Source organism: Pseudoliparis swirei, chromosome 7 (genome assembly GCF_029220125.1).
Source record: "Pseudoliparis swirei isolate HS2019 ecotype Mariana Trench chromosome 7, NWPU_hadal_v1, whole genome shotgun sequence".
Taxonomy (NCBI): Eukaryota; Metazoa; Chordata; class Actinopteri; order Perciformes; family Liparidae; genus Pseudoliparis; species Pseudoliparis swirei.
Window position 1 is genome coordinate 8,686,447 of NC_079394.1, and position 24,066 is coordinate 8,710,512.

The 24,066-nt window shown below is 44.1% G+C and overlaps 1 protein-coding gene across 8 annotated transcripts in view; it reads right to left on the bottom strand.

Moving 5' to 3' along the window:
- fbrsl1 (fibrosin-like 1) overlaps positions 1-24,066 on the bottom strand; it is a 263,354-nt gene that overhangs the window by 64,282 nt on the left and 175,006 nt on the right. For 4 of the 8 annotated variants that reach the window (XM_056418084.1, XM_056418083.1, XM_056418089.1 and 1 more), the window contains exon 6: positions 21,990-22,019. The exons of the other annotated variants lie outside the window; for them this stretch is intronic. In XM_056418084.1, the coding sequence (XP_056274059.1) occupies positions 21,990-22,019 (30 nt within the window). The remainder of the gene's footprint in view (positions 1-21,989; positions 22,020-24,066) is intronic. 8 annotated transcript variants of the gene reach the window in all.

Consider the following 24,066-nt stretch of genomic DNA (forward strand, 5'->3'; position numbering starts at 1 on the left):
AAGGGGAAGAGAGGAAAAAAGCCTCAACACAAAACCACTCGATCCCTCTTTAATGGAAAGCAGAACGATGGCAGCTGACTGGAGTTCCATCGTAAAGACAAACACGCATTAACTGGGATGTTTTAAAGGGAACAACAGAGGGTTTTTATTAAATGTCTTAAAGCTTTAATTGGTGCCTCTGTTATTTCCTCTTCAAGGGACTGAGGGTAACAGTAAACCCAGTGTCAAAGAGGAGGGCCTCACTGGCTGTGGCGAACCAGCAACCGGCTGCCCTCATTGGGCCTCTACATCTGTGATCTTTACCAATTGAGCTCAAAGGGCTATGCTCCCCTGCCCCCAGCTGCCAACAAGGCAGGCCTCTCAGCGAGGGCCTGGGAGCCTAATCGGCCTGGAAGGGCCCTGTCAACCACTCAGCCTCAGGGTCACATATGGAAGTGACTAGAGCTGTTCTAAGTCACCTGGGGATATTCATAACTCTCTAGCCTGTTTCCTTAAACTAATAATTGAGGAGAGCCACTTCTTCCTGCGAGTTGTGTCAGGCGATATCATGGCACCAATTTTGCACTTTCCACTAGCTCTCTCTCTCTCTCTTCCCGCTAAACAGGAAGTAGATATCTCAGGTAATAGCTGTAACACAATTGCACTCTAAACAGTTACAGATTTATGTCCACTGGAGATTTAACTTTTGAGCTGCAGGGGAAAGCTAGCTATTGAGTTCCAGTAAATGTAGACCACCACTTCATGCAGAGGTTCAAAGATGGATGTCAAAGCAAAACCACTACTCTCGGGCTCTTGCTCTTATATGACATACACATTTCAGTCAAAGGACTTTATGTACATTAACTGTGTTTCTCTCTTTCACGTGGCTTTCCTGTTTTAATGTGGCACGGGTGGGATCCAGTAGACAGACCGTAGAGCTAGTAAACCGGATACTCTCCTTGAGGAGAACAAGTGCTCCTTTATGTGAACAGTTTACAGCTCCATATGTATTTTCAATTCAGATTTATTTAGTGAGGGGTTCAGGAAGACCCCTGAGGGATCCATACGGCTTATTGCTCCATCCCCACCTCTCTTGTTAGATTTACGTCCTACAACAACACAAAACAAAACTCTTGTTTCTCCCCCAGGAGCCCAGCTGTGAATCCGAGCAGCTTCTATTTGTGCAAAACACGCAACACAGAAAGAGTGAGAGAAAGACAAAAGCTAGCTAAATTCACACTACCTGGCTTAACAAAGTAGGAGGAGTAACACAAGTTGGTGGATGGAGGTGGGAATCACTGCAAAATGCATAGTAAGCTTTATGGCGGTGACACATGCTAGCCAGTCCATAATCATTTTGAGAAGGAGACACAATTGCTGAGATTCAGCCAAGTGAGTCTAAGTGGGATTGATGGAGCAAAGCTCCGGCACTTGCCCAGTCTGAAGACACATTGAGGTCTACGGTGAATACTGAGCTCCTGCCTGGGCTCACATACAACATGATCTGGGCTTTACACAGTCAAAGCTCTCCATCCTTCCTGGCATTGTCTTGTCTGACATGTTGAAGGATGTGAGGGAGTCGGGTGCAGACAAAGGCCTCTCCCGGCTGACCCATTAGCCGGAGAGAGCGATGTCCAGAGCATTAGAGCATGTCCCCTGCTCTCGGGTGGGGGCTGTTTTATTAATGAGCCAATCGAATGAGTGCAGGCTGGGGGCTGGTCACTGCTGACTGTAGGAAGCACCTTGGGCGGCCAGCCTGGTGAGTGAGTGTGGCTGGGAGTCAGAGGACCGATCCCGGTAGGGGCCCCAGCCAGTAATGTACTCCCTCGCGGTGCTCAGCGGAGGCACGTTTGACAAATGGACTCCTTTAGCAGAGCTTTGCCGGGGGGATCTGGGCTCTGGTGTTGGCTCATGGCTGGTTTACCTGCCCACCGCCATGCTCGCTTCTTCATCTGCACTGCCTCCCCTGAGCTCAGACAGCCACTGACTGATAATGAGGCCATGTACACATGAATGGATGGGCCAGGCTACCAAAGACACACAAACGTGCCAGCAACACACACACACACGCACAAACCGAGCCTGACTGTGCTGAGATAGGCTGCTGGGCGTACAGTACAGCATGTTGTCCGTAGAATTGTGTTGTAACTGCTCCTATGATATGTATGATGGATTAGAGTGAAAAACGGGCAAAAAAAATTGTGATTAGCAACAAGCTTTGGCCATTAGTCAATAATTGGATGTTTGATTTGATTTAAAAAACACTACTATATAAAAATGTGATTTGGCTTTCGGAAAACCTTTAAAGATTTTCTTTGACAGTTAATTTACTCATGAATTCCATACATCATATCTAAAGCAGACAGACAGGAACTCGATGCTTTGGCATTTGCGGCACACTCACTTTCCCAAGATTAAACTTTTGTTGACATTTATCTAGCTTAAAAGAAATGTAATCTTTAACGGACTTTCTTTCTTTTTTTTTTTTTTTTGGGCAAACAATCTCTTGTTTTCCAGTGTGGTGGCAGATGCTGAGGTGGGAGATAAGCATTGCGACAGATCTGGATGTGTGTAAACAAGGAGCTGAGTGCATTTGTGTTTTCTTCATGCGGTGCAGGATTGTGACAAATTCCAGAGCAAGTCTCTAGTGAGTCCCACTGCTTTGGTGTCGGCACCGAGCGGCTGTCTGTGCGTGATGGAGCCGAGAAGCGCTGAGCACCGCGGTCTCCCTTGGGATGCGTGCCGAACAAGATGTCGCCTGTCAAGCGGGGAACATTTGAAAATAAATAACATCAATGATGATTTCAGTTTACTTGTCACGAGCGTGTGCGCTTTGAGAAGTGATGCCATCACTCTGCCGGGGATGCAATCGCTCCTCTTCCTTTCCCCCCTCTCTTCTGAGACAGGCCTTGGCTGCCAGACGCACTGCATTTCCTATTCAGATTCAACATCAATCTGTTGGAGGCTCCTGATATCAGTCTTAACAAACTGCACGGTGAGACGTGTGCAGTGAACACAAAAATAACAATGGTGGATTACTTAATAGGCCTTCTCTAAATATTTGAACATGTGTGCTTTCAATGGGCAGAGCATGTTATAATACCATGCAGTGTTTCTCCTATACAGGTTCGAGGGTCGGGAGGGGGGGGGGGGGACCGACCGACGGACACAAACTCAAACACCTATAGTTGGTGCTTTTGCCAACCTAAAAAAAAGTTGGAAACGTTAATATTTAAAGACGCTCGACAATTAAGTGTAGTATAAGAAATATTTAAAAAAGTAAAAAAATCGAATTAATTGTCAATATAGCGATCACATAACGTAAAACACTTACTAGGATAACCTGGATGCATTTGATTATGATCATATGTGGACTATAATCACATGTACTTTATTGTACACAATTAACCAAACATGTTCCATTACTTGCACCAATATGAACGGCTTGATGCATTTTGAGAATTAATATCCCTCTAAACTATGTTATATTATTGTTATACTCCAGATGTAGCAGTCTAAAATGACAAATGGCAAGACCAATAATTAGACCAACAATTACAAGAACAATTTATTAGCCTTGACTAGAACTCAGTTTGTTCAATAACTCAAAGGAAAATGACAGATGAGGCCATTCATCAGCTTCCAAAGTGTGTGTGTACTTGTATGCATGCCTCTGCACTCATTTGGCCTCAGCACATTGGATCGAAGCCCAGCAGGAGAGCCTGAACCGATTGCAGTCTCAAAAAAGACCAAAGAGCACTTGTAACACAAAGAGTTTCATCTCTGCTCCTTAAGGAGAACCATCTGTTGTAAAGCAGCCGTTCTCTCGCTCTCTCTCTTCGCAGCTCTACAGTCGATCGTGGGTCAAGAGCAGGAAAACAAATGTGCAGTGTGCACATGTGTCTGTCTGTCTGCCATTTCTCCAGCCAGAGATTACATATCAGAATGTTCTTTTGGCAGCGCCACAGATGAGAGAGGGGGAGAAAAAAGGTCCCCGAGGTATGGAGGATAGATCCGACTTCCTTAGAAAGGCATCATAAATTGTTTGCAGAGTGTCCGTCTCTTGAAGCCTGGCGCTCATCTCAAGTGGATGGAGACTGAGATGAGGGGAGGTGTTGAGGAAAATGCAGACGGACTGAGTGAGGGGAAGAAACATGTGGGGGAATGAACGGATGGGGAGTTTGCACACTGGGTTTGGCCGTCATTTACAGGGGATGTCTGAACACGCTTTCTGATGTATGGAGGCATGACCTGCCATGACAAGGCCAGCCATCCCACCTGTCCATGACCTTTCTGGCAGCACACACACCAAAAAGGGTAAACTGAGGGAGGTCAGGCTCAGCTGTGTCCGTAGCTGGGTATATTCTGACAGGGAGCACAGACCAGTCAGCATGCTAAGTGTGTGCCGTGGTCTTTCATCACCTCACAACCCCCTCCACGTCGCCCTATTTCCTAGCTGGCCTGCACAAAGTGAATCAACCTCTTGCTGTGCACATCAGAGCCACATGCCTCTAATGCAACCATGTATTTCCCTTTCACTCAGCACATACAGTGTCTGCCTTTGATTTGAGGCTCGTCTAAGGGGCAATCGATCATAGTTTAAAGGCCCCTAATCAGTAAGAGGAAGGAAAGACGAATACAATCATACATCATCTGTGGTTGCTGGCCTGCTGATATTCTCTACGCCGTGCTTTCTCTCTCCTTCCTATGTCACTCTCATGACTGTGTTTGATGTCTAGAAACAACCAGAAGCACCAAGAGCAATTCTTTGCATTTTGGGAGAAGAGATGTGGGTGGAGGAGGTGCAGGGAGGGTCAAAAACAAAGCACAGGACCCACCAAAAAACCCAAGGCACAAGATAACAAGCAAGAGAAAAAAGATGAAAGGAAAATGCACGAATGCTTCTCATGCAAATTATGCAGGCCCTTTCAAGAGTAATATTTAATGAATACGTCACCTTCTTTTGACCTATTGTAGTGCTGTCTTTGGGAGAACCAATATAGTAGTGACATGTCCTTCACCGTTTTCTATCCATGAGAATGTTCAAGATACATGTAAAAACAATGAGCTGTAGCTCTCCTTTTAAAGAAAATGCCCAGTGAAAGGAAGAAGTAACATAACGTAATGGGCACAGTTTCCCCAAGGTAGCTCACCTTGGAGAGGCGGAGCATAATCTTTGACATGCACAGGGACTTCAGATGTTGGTTACCAAAAGAAGAAAGGGATACACAGGGTAGGAGAGAGTGAGAGGAGTAAAACGTAAAACACAAGAGAGCAGTAGTGAGTATGAGCAGAAGCCCCCTGTCATTTGTGGCCTCGCGGAGCCTTTTAACTCTGCCTTCTCAGATGGAGCCATGTCGGGAGTGGAGAGCAGGAAAGAGGGTTAATGAGCAGCATTGACTCAGATCAGCCTCAACAGTGCCCAGGCCCCTGGCCTTTATAAAAAAAACATATCCTTTCACCCTAATTAAAAGGCAATGCTCTCTGTTCCAACCAACCCCCCTGTCTCCTCACTTTCAATCTGTCCATCTGGTGATTCCTTTTCTTCTCGACCCAGATCCCAAGTGAATGGTGGGCTGGTAATGGTGACATTTATATTTACTCAGCAAAACAAAGGAAACACAGTGGCTGTCCAGAAGATGCTTAATAGTCACGGGAAGGGAGAGTCGATTTGGATTGATCTCATCCTTCTCTTGTCACCAGTCCCACCGCTCTGGACGATCGTGCTGACAGGTTGTGGGATTAATTGACTCTGTTCTGTGGTAGTGGAAGCTCACTGCACATTCGGACGGCCCTTCTATTGGATTGCCAGAGAGAGCAAAGAAGCGAGGCCCTGTATCCCTGAATCCTTCTTCATCGTGCTGCATCGGTCCGTCTCTCCCCCCTTCAGAGTGCGATGCAATAAAATAGCCACGCAGGCATTATTAATGAACTAGAATGGGCAAGGAGGGAGGAGCTCATTTCTTATTAATGAGATGCTAACCAACTTGCAACCTCCCTGATAGTCCTATTAATGATCTTTAGTGGCCCTCAGGCCATTCCATCTCCCTCTCTCTTTCCCACTACCTGTCTGGCGCCCCTGCCAATTTGCTTCCCTCTATTTGAAAACCCACCATTTCGGCCTTCTTCTCTTAACGTGGCAGGCCTGAAGCAGGGAGGCGACTGGCGGGGTGGGGATGGGAGGTGGTGCAGGCCTGTAATTTGTGAAGGGGATTTAGACATTACAGGGGGAAAAGGGCTCTCTTGGGACCAGGCAGTTGATCAGCCGTGGCCCTGGTGGAGCAAGCCAGACAAATAACAAATGACAGCTCTGTGATTAAATCAAACCTTCTACTTTAAGTGTTGAAGTATCAGCCTGTCACTAACAATCTAGGGCTTGTTAAGCTCCCATCCCCTCCTCCCCCACTTAGGAGGCCTGCTGCAGAGTCCCATCAAGCGCCCATCCCCTCCTCATCCTCAAGACTACCTTCCTCTACCCCCAAAACACATCAATCAAACAGCTCCCTCAGGGCACCCTCCCACCTCCTCCCTCTGTTCTCCTGGCTAGCCATCTACTCTCAGGAGAATGTATGAAGTGACACTCCCCCACCCCCCCGACACGCGCACACACACCCACACACACCCCCATTCTTGGTGTTCAGCGACAGCATAAAATACATATTTTACCCATATCCTTTTATCCTAAAGATCCAACCAGATTCAGAGGAACTGAATATTTCAGCAAAATATTACAGTTTATAATGTGAAACAGACTTCTTTATTCTGCGATCCAAACCGTCATAAACCAAATCAACCGAGATGTCAACACTTTACCATTTTGAACTTTGTTTACAATCTGATTTAAAGCAAATAAATAAAGAAGAGATGCTAAAGTCAAGCTAAACACATTAAGGTTACCTGCAGGTTTGAGGACATTCATGGATGATAAATACTGTTTTGGTTCCCTTATTGTGCGTCTACATCCGCCATGTTGCAACTGCACAACCTGTTGGTGAGCGAACCCGGTCTCTGATGACATGACAACACTGCATCTCCCACGTGTCTCTGTAGCCTTTTCACACAACATTAACATCATCATGCCTTGCAGCTACGAAAGCTGCCTCCACCGGGGACCAACACGCTGGGAGTCAAACTGGGGCCAATGGGAGGGGGGCTGGGGCACCGCAACATTTATGATTTTCATCAGACCTCGCTCTGCCATCGCAGGTGGCCTGACTATCAGCGGATTTGATTGTCTGCTGGCGAAAATGGAGAGGGCATTAACCCCTGCAGTGGGGACATACTGTAAACCCGTAACAGGGAAGCCAACAGTCCTTGGAGGAGCACACATTCACAACAAGAGAATAGAACCAATGAGGAACGGGAAGAGCTCGACGAGGGTTAGCTGACCTCATAAAAGGTCTGGCTGCTTAGCTGCTCTGCTGCACGTTGGGCAGGCTGTTGATGTCTGAATGGTGACATGATTTAAGGCTAAATTAGTATTCATCACACCAGTCAGAAGCCATTAATCTAATATCCCCAACATGAAATGATATGCAAATTGTTGCCCATTGTAATGCTGTACCACGCGCCAGTGCTTCAAAATGGCCACTGCTGCATCTGCGTTACAAGTTCAGCACAATTAAACAATATCGGTGCTCGGCTTTGTCTCAAAATACAACTAATTGTGGCTAATCTCAAAATGTAAATACATGTATGTGTGTGTGTGTGTGTATATATATATATAGAACCGCAGCACAATATGTCAATCATACACACCTGCTCCACCACCCTGGTACCTGAGCAAATTGCAGCACCTGGGTGCAGCGGCACAGAGCAGCCTCTCACTAATCACGGTCACCATCTCTCTCTTTGTCTCACTCAGTCGAATGAGATTAACTGGCATGACAGAACAAAGAGTCAAATAGATAATTTGACTGAATTTAAAAATGATTAGAAAAGATGGAAGGCAATAATTAAACACATCGACACATTAGTATTGTGTGCGATTGTATAATAAAATGTAAATATACTGCATAACATTAGAAAATCAATGCAAATCGTCAAAATTCAAAATAACTTTAATGTAGCATTTTATTGACGTTACCACATAGGATGAAGCCCATGTTTGTGAGAATGTTATCATCACATTTGCGACAACTACAATTCAAGAAGCAGTTTGCTGAGTGTGTTTTGGGGTCACGCTCATAGACATCCTGTACGTCTACCTGCCTGCACCACAAAGTCTTCAATCAAAACATTGTTGTAAAGCATCATTCATATCATATATTTGGATTAAGTGTGATAGAAGATTTACTTTTAGCCACTCAAAACTAAATACTAATGATAGAATCACACATTTAAAAACTGGTTTTCTTCTTTGTTACTCCATATTATCACAATATTCACTAAGCCAATTAAATCTGATATGTTTTATTTTCGACATGCATATTGATTTGGCTGTATGAGAGAGAGAGCATATACCCAAGGGTGAAATCATCACGGTTCCCAAAGGTTATCAATACGGTTAATATTGACCTGAACAATGATTATGTGCAGACAGTGTAATACTGTTATTATATTTAGACCTTCAGCTCGTCATCTGGACACGGACACACCCAGTTTTACCAAGACGTAAATCTTTCAAAACAAACAATGTTTTTCACACCTCACCGTCGTAAAAGGACACCGGAGGACAATTGTTTCTGGCGGGGTGCCCGGCTCTGAGGCTGAGGCCAGGGTCTGAGCTGTGTCAGGGAATATGCCTGGTGACAGATGCTCGGGAGACAAGGGCCACGGCGGAGGTCCAGGGAGAGCAATTAGCCCAAACGAAGCGACGATGTCGTTAGCTGGTCTTTATTAGCCTCAGTGATCAGTTCAGAGGCCATTAGTCTCATGCGATCAGAGACTTCCCTGGTTAGCTCGGCCCATTACTGCCGTTTGTTATTGCACATTTACACTGTTTCAAGGTGGTGAGACATATGTCTTGCTTTCCGGTCAGAGACAGATGCCGATTCTGAATATTATGGATGCGAGGCAGTTTGGCGATTACATAGCGAAGAACAAAACAACAATGAGTGACGTTGGGAATTGAGAACAAATCATGTCAGTGTTTGTCTTGTAAGCACTTGCATACCGTATTAGCATAATTACTACCCTTAACAAAACTTGCATAGCCTTTAACTGATTTACATGTATTATCCTGTCTTTTGATGGATACTTTTAGATCCCCATGCTTTTAAAAAAGACCAGGATTGTGTGGCAAACAATAAAATGAATTATACGGTTAGATGAAACTTTGTTATATTTGCGACACGCATTTTTCATTCAGTAGCTTTAATCTATCAACACTGTTTCCGCAAATAGCACCTGGTCCAAAGAGGGTCATGGGGGATGTCTGTGTCTAAAGAGATAAATTACTTTGCTGCATGGGGCTCCAAATCAGTGCTTTCCCTTTGAGTTATCTGCTGAGTTAGCTGCTTTCTGCACAGGCTCCGACCTGTTATAATAAAGAGGATCATTCTAAATAGAAAATAGGCAATGGTAGGAAGTCATAGTATGAATAGATACCAAAGTAACCAGCCATCACAACCTTCTGTTCATCTGGTTCTGCTTTTTGTTATTTATTTTCACAACTTTTGCAAGAACCCGGTCTACTCAAACATGCATAATGTGGTGGGAATGGTAGTACGGAACGTCTTGCTCTGAACCGCGTGTGATATCACTGGCTGTTGGGGGGCTCTGGGATATCTTCTTGTACACCTCTCTTCTCTGTCCTGTGTTGCATGCTGGGAAAGAGCCGCCCTGTGTGTTGTTCCTCTCCTTTGCCCGGGCCCTGAGAGACTTTCCTGCTAATGTTCCCCTCCTGTTTTACAGCAGTACTTCCTGGAACAGCCCCCCTTCGAGTCATCAGAAGCTACATTAAGGGAGCACTCTGAAGTCTTCCTCCACCACTAAGGGCCCCTGATAAATAACTTATGGGGGAGAGGATTCAAAACATCTCTCCTATTACTAGCCTCGATTCATTTTTTACAGTCCCTCGAGCCTCCCATCTGTCCTGCACTTCAAACACATTTGAATGCTCTGAGATACTTTCCCTATTCTATCCTATGGGATCCATGTGAAAGTAGAGAAGGAGGGGAGGTAGGGATGTGAGGGGGGTGGGTGGAAAGAAAAGGAATATGACGGAGCCAGGAGCTTTGAGCAGCACAATGTGCCGAAAGCATCTCTCCCCCATCACCTTCCTATCTGACTATTCTCCAAGGAGGGGAAGAAAGAACGCATTTGAAGGAGAGGGAGAGGAGGGAGGGAAAGATGTATGGTTGAACAGTCATTGTCCGACTCGGAGCTGCCACTCTGTCAAATTATAAGGCGTCCAACAACTCAGCTTTTTCTCATATTGCAATTACAAATTAGTCTGTCTGTATGTCTGTGTGTGTGTGTGTAGATCCATAAGGGTGGGCAGATGGGAGGGGACCTTCCTTTGGTGGGAGATGGCAGTTTTAAGCCACATAACGAGACAAACAAGCAAACCAACAGTTGTAATTTGATGTGATGTCGACAGTAATTGTCTTTGATGCTGCGGGTAGGCGCGAGGGTGGAATGGGGGCGCGGCGGGTCGGCCTTGAAGTGTTGTTATGGAACATAAATTGGGGCTGCCCGTTTTGTGAAAAAAATTCAGGCTCCCATATTTGCGAGGCCATCACAACAGCGTTTTAGTCAACCACCCTATCAGCCTAAATGGATTTTAAATTAGCAGTGAGTGCATGGCTAACAACACGGCGCGGCTGAAAAGCTGCCCACTCTGCGGAGAGAGGAGCATACATCTGACATGTATGGATTTTGATGGAGCGAAGATGGCTTTCACTGATCCCTTTTATTGAGACCATTTATTTTGTAACCCAGCTCTTGAATCAGGTCTATTCACATCTCAAGCAAATTCAATTTGAGCTCTAGATCAAAGATGTGCATGAGACCAATTTAGTGTAAAGTAAATAACAGGGAGACACTTAATCCAAAAGGTGATGATCTTATTTAACTAACATCACATAACATTTAATTATTATGCCTTTTCCTCTTAATTAATCAGCATGATTTCTATCCAACGGGTGCATTGAAAAGCCTCAACGTGGCCCCTCTGAAAGGGAATTCATTACTGAAGTCCTTGTCTTTACACTTCTCCAGGGGCCCCAATAGGAATTCTCTTATTAGAGTATATTCTAATGTGAATTAATATCCATGCTATTTGGGCTTCAACTTGCTTGTCGATTGACACCAAGTCCAACTCTTCTCTCTTCTGGCCACGATGCATCCAGTTACTAAATGTCAAGGGCCAGATGAGTACTCTGTGGATCTAGGTGGAAAGCACAACAACAGTGTCTTGATTTAATAAGGCGGGCCTCATTGTATCCCTACGTGAGTAAAGCTCATGAAGTCATGAAGGAATTAAGTTGTTTGAGGGCTAAACTCTGGTTTTTGGCAGACAATAAGGAGCATGCTATGTGCGAACCCCCTCCAGCCTCCTCAGTCTGTGTCGAGCTACTAAGATCGCTTTCATCCAGCCGTAAAAAAAAAAAAAAAAAAAGGACACGCGCAAGTCTTTCAAAGGACAAATACGGGGCGGGGGGTTTTGGGGAGCCAGGGTGAACTTTATAAGCAGGGATCTTACAGTTATAAAAGGTAAAATGCTAAAAATGTATGGAGGCATGTTTGGACGGGGGCCATGATGAACAGCTTGGCCAGCTGAGCAACATCACAGCGGGATGCCTAATAAGCTCCGCGCAATTTTTCACCCCATATTTTATCAATAAAAAAGCAGTTTAAACAGTCTCCCCCCGAACCGCAGCCGCTGCACTGCCTGCCATCTGGAGCGCTCTTTCATTTTATAATCCAACTGTCATTAAAATGCTTCTTGGCAGTTTACAGCTCGTTCCCCCTGTGCAGATGTGGAAGAGATCTTCAGACGGGGCCCTCTGATCAAAGTATTCGCTGCTGTCTGACTGAACACTTACCACCCTCGGGCCACCTTCCAGTCCTATCCGGACCTAATGCCTCCCTTTATTTATTGATTTCCACACTTCTCTATTTATCAGGTGCAACACTTCCTGCAGAGCCATGGTCAGCTCCAGAAGCTGGCAACGGTTGCCTAGAGGTTACAGAAGCAGGCTTGGGGCCGGGAGGTTGCATGTTGTGATCTGATGTGATTTTTCCCCCGCAAATAACGTAACCTCGCTAAATTACCTGGTGGATTTCACATTAGCTGAAAAGGATAGAATAACAAGAAAGCCCCACTCCTATTCTGGCGAACCCCGACTACAGTGGTATTATTTTTGTTGACTGGATGCAACTCGGCTGAAAATATGTTAAGATCCAGAAAAAATAACACGGTAAGGTAATTTATTTTCAATACCAGCTCTATTAGCTCAAGATGAAATCAACATTATCTTCAATCATAGAATTAAGTCACCTACATGTTGAATAAGAGCATTGTGTCAACAAATGTGCTCAGACTGAAATATATATATTATACACTACCGTTCAAAAGTTTGGGGTCATCCAGACAATTTCGTGTCTTCCATGAAAACTCACTTTTATTAATCAAATGAATTGAAAATTGAATAGAAAATATAGTCAAGACATTGACAAGGTTAGAAATAATGATTAATATTTGAAGTATTAATTTTGTTCTTCAAACTTCAAGCTCAAAGGAAGGCCAGTTGTATAGCTTATATCACCAGCATAACTGTTTTCAGCTGTGCTAACATAATTGCACAAGGGTTTTCTAATCAGATATTAGTCTTCTAAGGCGATTAGCAAACACAATGTACCATGAGAACACTGGAGTGATAGTTGATGGAAATGGGCCTCTATACACCTATGGAGATATTTCATTAGAAACCAGACGTTTCCACCTAGAATAGTCATTTACCACATTAACAATGTATTGTGTGTATTTTTGATTAATGTTATCTTTATTGAAAAAACAGTGCTTTTCTTTGAAAAATAAAGACATTTCTAAGTGACGCCAAACTTTTGAACGGTAGTGTATATCTGACAAAAGCACATATCATACTGCATGTAATACATCATATTCATTGCTATAAGTCACTAACACGTGTTCTTGTGAGTTTTGTAACTAATAACATGAGCTTCTCTGGCAGTAGGTCAACCCGTTGGCAGTGTCTCTGTATCATATCACACTGCCACATTCACTGTGTGCACACGCATGACTCGCAGACTGCCCAGCGACCCGCGGCCTCCTCCTCACTGATGTGGCGCGGCGCGCATGGCGTTAATGCTCCGACCGGGTGTTGATTGAGCTCCCCTGAAGCCAGTGACGCACGTTGCCTTTGTTTGGCAGCCGTCCCGGTGTAAGAACTGGGGCCATATTCCGCCCGTCAGTGCCATGTGTTCGCTCTCCTCCGAGCACAGCGGCTGATGCCACTCAACCACCATCCTCCTACCTCCCACCCCCTGGCATCTCGGTGGGCACCCCAGGGCTAGCGGGTCTGCACTAATGAAGTCAAATTAATTTAATGGATGCCCATGCTGCCTGCGTCTGTGGCGCTTGGCAGGGGGACAGCTTTAATGCTGGCCTCTGTCTGTGGCGCCAGACCTCATACATATCCAAGAGCTGCACTACGTCTTCGGAGTCGAGCCCAAACCGATAAGCATATCCGCTTCAGTTGCGCCACCGCGCCCTACAAAACTCAGCATTGATCTTCTGCGTCCATAAAAACCAAAGTGGCAGGGAGAGTTCTCCCTGTTTATTTTGGAGAGAGACCAGGTGTGTCCACTAATTAAAGCTCACTGAAAAGGCGAAGAGAAAATAACTATTAAATGAACATGAGTGACAGCCGTCGTTAATACCTGCTTCCCGCTGCCCCCTAAGCCTAAAAATCCCCCTGTTAACTTTTATGGAACACCCTTTGATACAATAATTTTTCTTCCCCCTGTAATCTTTCAAGCCCTGTACCTTTTCCCCTGGCTGGTGCAGATCAAAGCAGACGGGTTATGTGCATTAGGAACTGCAGAGGCTGGGGTTTCTGGCTTAATTAAAGGCAGCTGGCCCCTGTGTGCATTTGGGCCTGATCTCAGAGTGCTCTCCGGGGTTCTCGGCTTTCCACATCACATACACATTCGCCCACGGAAAGTTCCGTCCAGAGCCCAAGTGGCGCGAGGGCCTGCAGGGCTTGAGGTCTGGCAGTCGCCGGCCCATCCACAGGCATCTGAGTGTTTAGATTGACTTGAAGATGCTCAAGTGTTTAGCAAAAGAAAGATGGAATATGTTTCTCTCTGTGGGTGGGAGAGAAGCTCATACTCAGCGCTCACTTCCTTCACTGTCCATCATCACCATTATAAGGATCCTCCCTTTATAAAGAGGCAAGACTGTGGAACTTGGCTTTCTAAGGGAACTATTTTGAGACAGAACCCAAAGAAATAACAAGGACCAGTGACTTCATGATTAATGTGTTGATTTTCCTTCTAAAATGTATACAAAAAAATATCACTAGCATACTTAGCTGACTAGCCTCTTTTTCTGAGGAGGGAATTGAGGCTCTCTAAGCATTTATTCACAGTCACAGTGGACCTAAGCTCCACTTACTGATGTATTCCTGGCTTGAGAGGAAGCAACGGCGCTTTAGGGAAACTGCATCTCCGATGGCACTGAATCCTAACAGGGAATTTTAAATGTATCCATGATCGCATATCTGCCCTTTGTTGTGGAGGAAAAGCAAGTCCTCTTGCATTAGGAAGTATTGTGCAGACAAGCCAAGGCTGGGACAGACATGAGACATGAGTCTTGCTGCGCCAGCTCTTTACGCACATCCAGACTGTCTTGCATTTCCAGCCAGAAGAAATGTGTAAGTAATTACAGTCCAAGCATGTTTATTGAATAAAAACCCACTTAGACGTTATGTTTATGCACGATCAGAAACACTCAAATCATACACCCACGTACACAAAAACATTTGTGTCTTTTTTCTCTCCGTCCACAGAACTCCCACACCCAATATGGAGTTCATTTTACTTTTATTACTCATGTGGAAAAATGTATACAGTGCTTGGATTGTTATTCAAACACAGGCTCTTTGAAGAACGCAGAGTGTGCCGTGCCGCTTTGGAGCACAGTGGACACACACTGAGCACAAGTTCAGTCACTGTAGCTACCTGTTTAACGTTGAGTCCCACATATGCATTGAAATCAATCTCAGGGCTATGTGTTATATTTTACCTGCTATTAAATGGATGCTCATTAACCGCTGTAAAAGTGCATAACTCAAAACATATTACGTATAAAGTGACTTCAGGTGAAGCAGGTTTTATGATTGATATTATGTTTTTCAATCTAATTATTTTGAAAGGAAGGCCAGACGCTATGCAACCAGTAAAAGCAGCGTCCCTCTTAACATTACCCGGTAATATTATTTTGTGCTAATGTTGGAAATATTGCTAAACGCAATTTCAAACAAAATACATTTCAACTTTCATTTGTATTACTAAAGATCATCTGTTATAAGTGGAGCCGTCAAACAATGCACCGTGCAATTGTCTTCATCTACGGGTGAATGTGGCACGACAGCTGGAGGAATACTTCACAAGGTGGCAGGACATGCTTTCTCCATCAGTGGATCATTGAACTGACAAGATCTCCAGCAGAAAATTGTGCAATCGAGCATTTCACCTGAGCGTTACTGAAGCCAGGGCTCTCAGGTGGGGGAAAATAAGTGTTTGAAGAAAACCCCCTCTAAAAACGGATCTGGTTGAGGTGGAGGGAAAAACACATCCCACGACCTTGTGTTCATCGGGGCAACAATAAGTCCCCCGATAACAATGATCACAAGCTGTTGAACATCGCTGAGTGGTGACAGGATTTTCTCAAAGCGTTAGCAGAGCACTGCTTTTTCAAAGTCAGAGGGTGCGTGTTGTGATTTTACCAGAACAAAGGGACGGCTATTTGTTCTATTAACACTCTCTGCCAACACAAACCGCTTCAGTGCGAGGAGGCAGTAAGTGAAAGAAGATTACAGTCTTGATGCCATGTTATGCTTTCGCACCTCCCCCGGCTCCCGAGTGGCTGCCGTGGTTTTGCTTTCCTCAACCCTTCTATTTTCATCTGCAATGCCGCCGTCAGTGCTAACCTTTAAGAGATAATCTGGACCGGGCTATTGGATGCCACATCAATGACGCCACAGCCGTGTCGACTGTCCCTGCATTTCCCGGTGACACACATTGCTAGTGACAGGCAGTCTTTGCTGATGTCAGTTGTCTGGATCTGCAGAAGCTCCAAGTTGTACTCTGTCATCACGCCTCTTCTTCCCAACATGCACTGGGGCTTGGTTTCACCGCTGAGCGTATCCTTACACTCACTTCACACCAAGCTCGCAGACAAACACATAAGACTTAAGGCGCCCTTCTTCACTTCAGAGGCAAATCAAAATGTCCTCCCTGATCACCGCATACTTGTGCACTAAATGCACAACAGATGTATCTCTTGACAACCGCAGAAAGAAACATTAGCCTGCAGAACACACAGGATTTTGGAGTTGACCAGAAATGAGAGCATGTTGCAAACGGCTCAATATAAATAAAACCGATACATGTTTCCAGGTTCATTGCATAGCGAGATGTGAGGAACATCAGGATCTGTTTATTTCTGGCCAATCTACAAAGTTAGAAGTCATCATCTAAAAAGTTGATTGTGGCATAACGCTTAACATTATACCCTGGTCACAAAGTGAAAACTGTGGCGAATAGAGGAAGGAACCGAGTGAGAGGGAGGAGGGAAAGACAAAAGCAAGAGGAGAAAAATGACATCTCCATATTAAGGCCTGTGTTGCCGGTGTCAGTTCTAATTTCACAGTGCCTGTGGGGAGCTGAATGCAACCAGTCAGTTCTGGTCTCATCTCGTTCCTCCTCCATTTTGAATTGAGGCCGGCGAATCCCAAGCTGGAAGGAAAGGAATATTACTGGCAAATTGGTTTTAGATTAAAGGAGGTGGCGATGCATTCTGCTTTCTCAGCTTTTTCCCAGGTGCACTTAATCTAATTTCATTAAAGAGATGAGGACGGATGATCACTTGTGTCGAAACATTAAGCCGGTCCTTTTTCCCCGTCCGTATCAGCAGACTGGTGGGTGGCGTGTTTGTGATTGAATATGATGACTCTTGGATACCAATCTCACAGAGCAGCGGGGGGTTGAGGCGGTATGTAGGAAGGGGAACATACATCCATGAATACATTTTACTATCGCCGTTTTCCTTCGCCAAGATGGCGACGGAGGGGAGAAAGTACAATTTGGCATGACTGGTATTGACAGATAGAGAACATATACCAGAGGGTTGATAATTGAAAGAAGAAATAGAGAGGTTAGGGTGGTGGTGGTGTTAACGGATAAGTCTGAAATCCTCACAGCACGCTTGCTTGCTTTTGGTTGGGGGTGCACTGCTTACTTCAGAGTGTAACCCCCCCCCTGCAAATTCATCAGCTGGGAGGATACCACTAGCTGACGAGCCATTACCAATAAGCCGGTAGAGACGCTCCAACGCGGTGATATGGCATTCATTCTGCACACAGCAGGAAGATAAGGGGGTGGAGAAGGAATTAATGTGTCAATCAGAGCCTGTGCGCCGCCCTGGCAGATGAGTACACCGGAGCCATGAAAGAGCTCATAGACAGGATGTGGTAATGGTCCTTGGAGACTCCCCCCGAGACAGATACACTGTCTGCTGAGTGACTGCTCGGCAAATAGGACCAAATAGAATTAGCCGACCTGGGTGTCCTCCGCTGTGGCCATGGCGATGCGGCTGTGGCAGTAGTAAAGCACCTGACACAAGGCGGATGTGTTAAGGGCTGCAGAGAATATAAGCGGTTCGTGCTAACGCTCCGTACACTGTATTATTTGCACAGGAGAAAGAATACAGAGGAAATTGGAGGAGCCGGTGAGGATGAAAAAGTGGGGCCGAATGGAGATAGGATGACACTTCAGTAGAGGGCATGAACAAACTGAGAAGGGATATCTACCGCTCTATTTCTTTCTCTGCCTCTCCAATAAAAGAAAGTGACCATTTTGACTTGGAGTATGTTACACATGTCAGAGGTTAGGAGATTACAGGTGGAGCAGGGAGGAGTTTAGATGGTATTTCAACATATTTAGCAGATAAAAAGGACACTTGTAATAAGAGCTGGCGTTGGGACACTGATTCCAAAATGTGGAATCTTAACTAGGTCTTGACCGATTGTCACCAAATTTCTTGACCTAAATTAGTTTACCAGATTGTATGTTAAACAATAAATGAGTAATAAATCCAAAAAAGATAAAACTATTGAAACACTTCGAACAAGTTAAATAAATAAGCGGACCCTCGAGCCAAATAAAATCACTCAACTACGAAGCATATTAAATAAGACCTCTCATTCACATTAATATCCAACACTGTTCTTGTGACGTCTTGTGATCACAGAATCCCCATTTCACAAGCACTACCATTCATTCAACACATTTATTGTGAAACACAAAACAGCTAACACGTGTTCTGGGGCATGTCAATACATTTTAGTCACAGTCATTAAGTGGCTGAAAACATTTGGATCAAGAATAAAGAATGAATGACGGTCCCAGTTCCAGCACGGCCTCAAACAGACTCGAGTACACTTAGTCCCTGTATTGCAAAGCGATTTATTCAACATGTGGTCAGTTCCTTCATGAGCATCTGATTTTGCATGACTATGCCCCAAAACTGTAAAGTCTGTTAATTACCCATAAGGAATACTTAATTATGTGGCTATCCCCCCCACCCCCCCACCCACCCCCCAGGTCAAGGTCAACGGTGTAATCTCTTTCCAAACGAACACTGAGTACTTCTCAGTGTCGAACATCATTTCATCTTGGACATCAGATGACAGGCCTCCCGGGAACACAACCCCAGGTTCTGTTTGCTTGTTTCTTTAAAGCGAGACCAATCCACCAAAAAGATCCACTTTCCAGGCCCTGAACTGGAGGTGACCCGGCCCATCTCTGAAGCATTCATGTCGAACACGTTCTGGAAACACATCCCTGCATGCGATCGCGATGCTTTGATAAAAGCCAGCTTCACGAGGTGCAGCAATCTAAACCGACTTTCCTGTAGAAGCAACTTGTCAGTTTTATTCAAAATACAATGTAACTGATTGCACCCTGGAGGCACACCTGGAAGCTATATTCTAATTAAGTTAATCTGTGAAATGCTGACAATGTGAGTGTTCAGGTGTTTGGTAATCTGATGTGAAAGGAGTCTTTGTTTTCCTTGGAAAGATACGGGAGGAGCTGGCACCTGTTTCAGCAAAACGTTACAGGAAATTATCGCTGTCGAGTTATCCTGAGTGAGGGCAATTATAAATGACAGTGTTTGTCTTTTTCCTCATGGAACGCCATTTCTACCTCTTATTTTCAGCTTTTGGTGATGGCCTGCCAAAGTATTTTTCCCCAGTCGTCTTCTTTCCTCAGCAATTCGCAATTTACGCAACTTTCATAATCACCCTAATTATGAGATTATGTTTTCGGGGGAATGAAAAGGTCAGAACTGATTTAGCCAGATGCTCTTTTTGTCTTGCACTCTTGTGAACAGAATATTTTCAAAGATTTCACAATAGTAAAAGCTGTTTTGGAATTATGCAACTGTTCTTTTACATTTCCTGTTGGCTGAGAATGAAAGCTCTGCTTTGTTCAATACCTCTGCTCTTCAGGATGGAGCATGACCATCATTAAAACAAGGGATCATATACATATGTACCTTTGGGCCTCTTACTTTGTTAATAATCTTTCAATAAGCATGTGGCTATGCTGGTGGGTTGCTATGTTGGGCATGCTAGGTTTTTAATGCTCAATGCTGGGAAAGATGAGGTATTGCTCGTCATAATGGAATGTAGTTAAAGAAGTTAAGAGGACGGCTATTCAACTTTGATTTTACACTCATTTTGCATGTACGTAAGGTTCATGTCAAGAACTCCGACCAGAGCTTGAAGATACATAAAGAACAGGCAAACAATTTAGGACTGAACATCAACAGTTGTTTTACACTAAAGCCAAGATAACCGAACAACTTTCATACTTAGTCACATTGTTTTATTTGCAGTATTTATTTTGATACCTACAGGATTCACATTAATGGATCATAATTAAATAATTCTATTTAATTTTATACCCAATATACGGTCCATTTAGTATGTTTCTTCCAGTGTAGTACTTTGTAATAAAAGTGACATTAGTGAAATACCACAAGTCCTTTTCACAGATTGCATTCAGGATTCCTTTTTATGAACCAGTAATGATTGGCAAGCTAAAATACCACTTCATGCCATGACAAGTGTATGAAAAGAGAAAAGCCTGAGCAGGAGAAGCTGCAGTCTGGCTCTTGACAGTGTACTGTGTAGTAATTGGTACAGAATTCAACAATCAGACAGCTGAACGCGTGGCCGCAAAGTCTAACAGTCCAGCGTGTGTCCAACTGCGTCCAGGCCCACAAATACTGGAAAACAGACCTGCTGCCAAATTGCAAATATGGAGCTGTTTTTCTGAACACACAGAGACTGACACCTCACCCACAACATAGCCACACAGCTATTCCTATAAAAGTTATTTCCCCCTCTTCTATATTTTTGTAGGGTTGTTTAGCATCGTAGTATCAAACTTTTAGATATTGATGTCAACATTTGTGACACAATATAGAACTGTTACAAGACTCAAGGAACTCGTAGAGCAGGAGGGAAAACAAAACTCTGAAAAGGAAACCCCTCTGAGAGTTTCCCTCCTACTTTTCGTCCCCCTCACCCCCCCCCCCCCCCAGTGATGTCAGGGAGCCGCATGGAGACTGACAGGCCCACTACGTCTCTCCGTCGTGTCAACTATCTAGCGCCCTCGGTTCCTTCTCGCTTCAATGAAGAGATAAAAGCCTATTGACTTGCCAGGCTACAGTTAATGCAAATTGGGCCTACTATCAATGTTTTATTTATAAGGAGAGCTGCAGACATTTCCACATAACTGGGAGCTAGGCTTACAGGAGATTAGGCATGCTATCTCATTCATTTACCAGGGAGTAATTGCTAAACTGTGGAAAATTAGAATGCGCAAGGTTCCCCAAAGGCGTTTCATCTTATAACCAGGTGGCTGCCATCAGACAACCACCTCCAAGTCTGTGATAAACAAATACACACACGTGAAACTGATAGACTATACATCTGTCAAATTGTCAAACGGTTTACACTTGATGACATCGCTGCTAAAATAATCAGCCTTTTTTTTTTTTAAAGCTCACTGTGTTGCTGATACATTGTTTTCCATCTTTAGATTTGAGTCTTTTTATTAAAGATTACATTCTAGTACTATGTAGCACTTTTAAATCATTGATGAAACTCATAATGATTGATTCTCCATACGGCAGCCAAGCAAAAATGGAAACGGCACAAATATCAGTTCTGGTCGCCATCTTTGATTGAGGAGGATTAGGTACAATGAAACAACCCGATCGGTTTCTGAAATTTGACCTACATTTTTTTTTTAAACAGAATTTTTTCTGCGGCTGGAACATACTTATTGCACAACTCTCAAACGTGAGACGTGAAAAAATTCTATAACCAGCATCAAGCGGAGCTACGATAGCACTGTGTAATATATCAAAGAAACAATCCGATGGAGGTGGTATGTACTATGCGATTAAGAATACTAAAGTTGACTGCAATAATGCACACAACACAGTATTCAGGTACAAAGTGCTCCAAAAATAAATACATAAATAATCAGAAGCTGTTGTGTCTTTTCACACTGCAAAACAGAAAACTAACACGGAAAACAGCTTCTTCCTGTACTATATATTTGTCACTTTCTTGCAGATGATCAGCAGTGTTAGGACCGTCGGTGTCTTTTACCACTTATCTTCTTCCGCCAACAACACGTGAAGACTGTTTCCCTTCTTTAGTTGGGTGCTCACATTTGTTATTCACAACTCTCAGCCACTTCATGTGGGGAGTGAATAAACACAGGAAAAGCAGCCTTACCTTGTTGTCAATGTCACTCTCACTGTCACACTAACAGAAAAGAGACAGACACAGGAAATATAAGGAATTATTCATTTGGCTCTCCCCGGTAGCCAATAATCAGTGCAGATGTTATTTTTGTGTGCAACCTCTCATTCACTGACAGCTTTCAGTGCAAACAGCAGAGGATGAAGAGGGAGAGGAGAGTGCGGTAGTCTAAGAGACTTTTTCATGTTTCAATAGCGACACAGCCGCATTGAACGCCATTCTGGTGTTTCTGTTGCAAATTCAATGCTGTAAATTTACAAAAGATGAAAAACGAATAATACTATAGAGTGGATTCTATTATAAAGAGTCTGTTCAATGACTTTGCATTCAGCTGCAGCTTATCATTTAGCCTTTTAAGAGCGCTTTAAAATTAGACGATAGTATCTCAAGGACACAGAGCTCAGACTCACTGAATACTCAAACACAGGTCCTATTAAGTTTGGTATTTCAAATCCACCTTTGTCAAACCAGTCTTAAATGTCTATGTCAGACTTCTATAGGGATAAAGAAACTAAATAACAAGAGAGGTTGCACTCTGAAATATGCCTTGTCTAGCACCTTCTATTCAGTCCAAAAAAAGTGAAATGTTTTCTTCCCTTCACGTTAAATTTCTCTATTCAAATTCAAAGTGATTAGGCTCAAATATCTTGAGAGGTGCATCCTTAAAAATAACAAGAACAAGAGAAACAAGTCCTTGTAACTGACAAACAGCGGAGAATACTCCAGATACCAAGCGCCACGGCCTTGACATGTTGACAAGCAGAACAGAAAAATATTATTAGAATTAGACTTCTAATGGAAATTGCATTTTAGAATGTGTGAAGTTAAAGTAAAGTCAATAATCCCGGCTGACATTAGATTCCCAGTTTCCTTTTCAGTACATACACCACACATGCCATCCTGGCAGTTGAAACACTAGCTTTAATTTATTTTCATCAAAAAGTTGAGCCCATTCTCATCTTAAATCCGACCTATGATCCTTACTTCCGCTTCTCACATTCATTTGTGACTAAATGCTTATTGCTCTCGGCTGGTAGCTATCTCCCCCAACACAATAGATGGTAACGTTGTGGAAACAGGAGTGGTCGAGCAGCAGGCCAGTCCCACTGGACCTCACAGCAGGATGCATGACGAGCAGAGCAATTCAAGCGAAGAGCCACATCGAGAGGGAGAGGGCCCCCTGTGAAAAACTGCCTGCAACCTGTCAATTAAGTCCCTGTGGCAACATATTTAAGTGGACCCTCTTTGTTTTGTTTGACTCCCTTTCAGAGCCGGGCACAATGCGGAGGGAGCTGGGTCAATGGAGGCACAGCGGCCCTTTGTTGTGAGTGCGGTGGGTCCAAATGTATAATTAAGTAACGAGAGTAATCAGTGCAAGGGCTCAGTGGCCAACATCTCTCAGGAGAGGAAAGTGGTGGTGGTGGTGGGGGGGGCTTCCATTCCCTGTGATTCATCCTACTCTGCAAAGACAAGGGATAATACAGCTGGAGTCTTTGCTGGCAGACGTGAGAGAAGAACACCGTGGCTCGGCCGTTCAGGAGGGTGTATTGTTGTTTGCATCTCGATCTGCAAAATAACAACGTCGAGAAATGCCCGAGCTCCTATTGTTCCTCCTGAAGCCTTCCTACACAACACATAAAGTAAGAACATCTCTACCCGTTGCAGGATAATACAGTGAAATGTTCTGTTCAATATGAGTCTTTCTCCTTGTGATTATTGTTTATGATTCCAGAGCCTGTCAGTGCACTACTAATTAAACATATTAAATATTAGCGACATTTCTATGCAACGTGTCCTCTTTTCATTTGGGGAATGTTTGCGCACCCCATTTTCTGGGCTTCTGCTTATGAAAAGACCTTCATTACAGAGTGCAGGGCGTGGACAAGCGAAAGTGGCTTAGGCTTCATGTCAATCAATTCCCCATTCAGACTACAGATTCCAGACAAATGAATTGTCAGCCATTTCTATACTGCTTGTTAGAGGAACATCACAACCTATAATCACCACCCATTTATTCACCACTCTGGTGGTGAATCACATTGAAAACAAT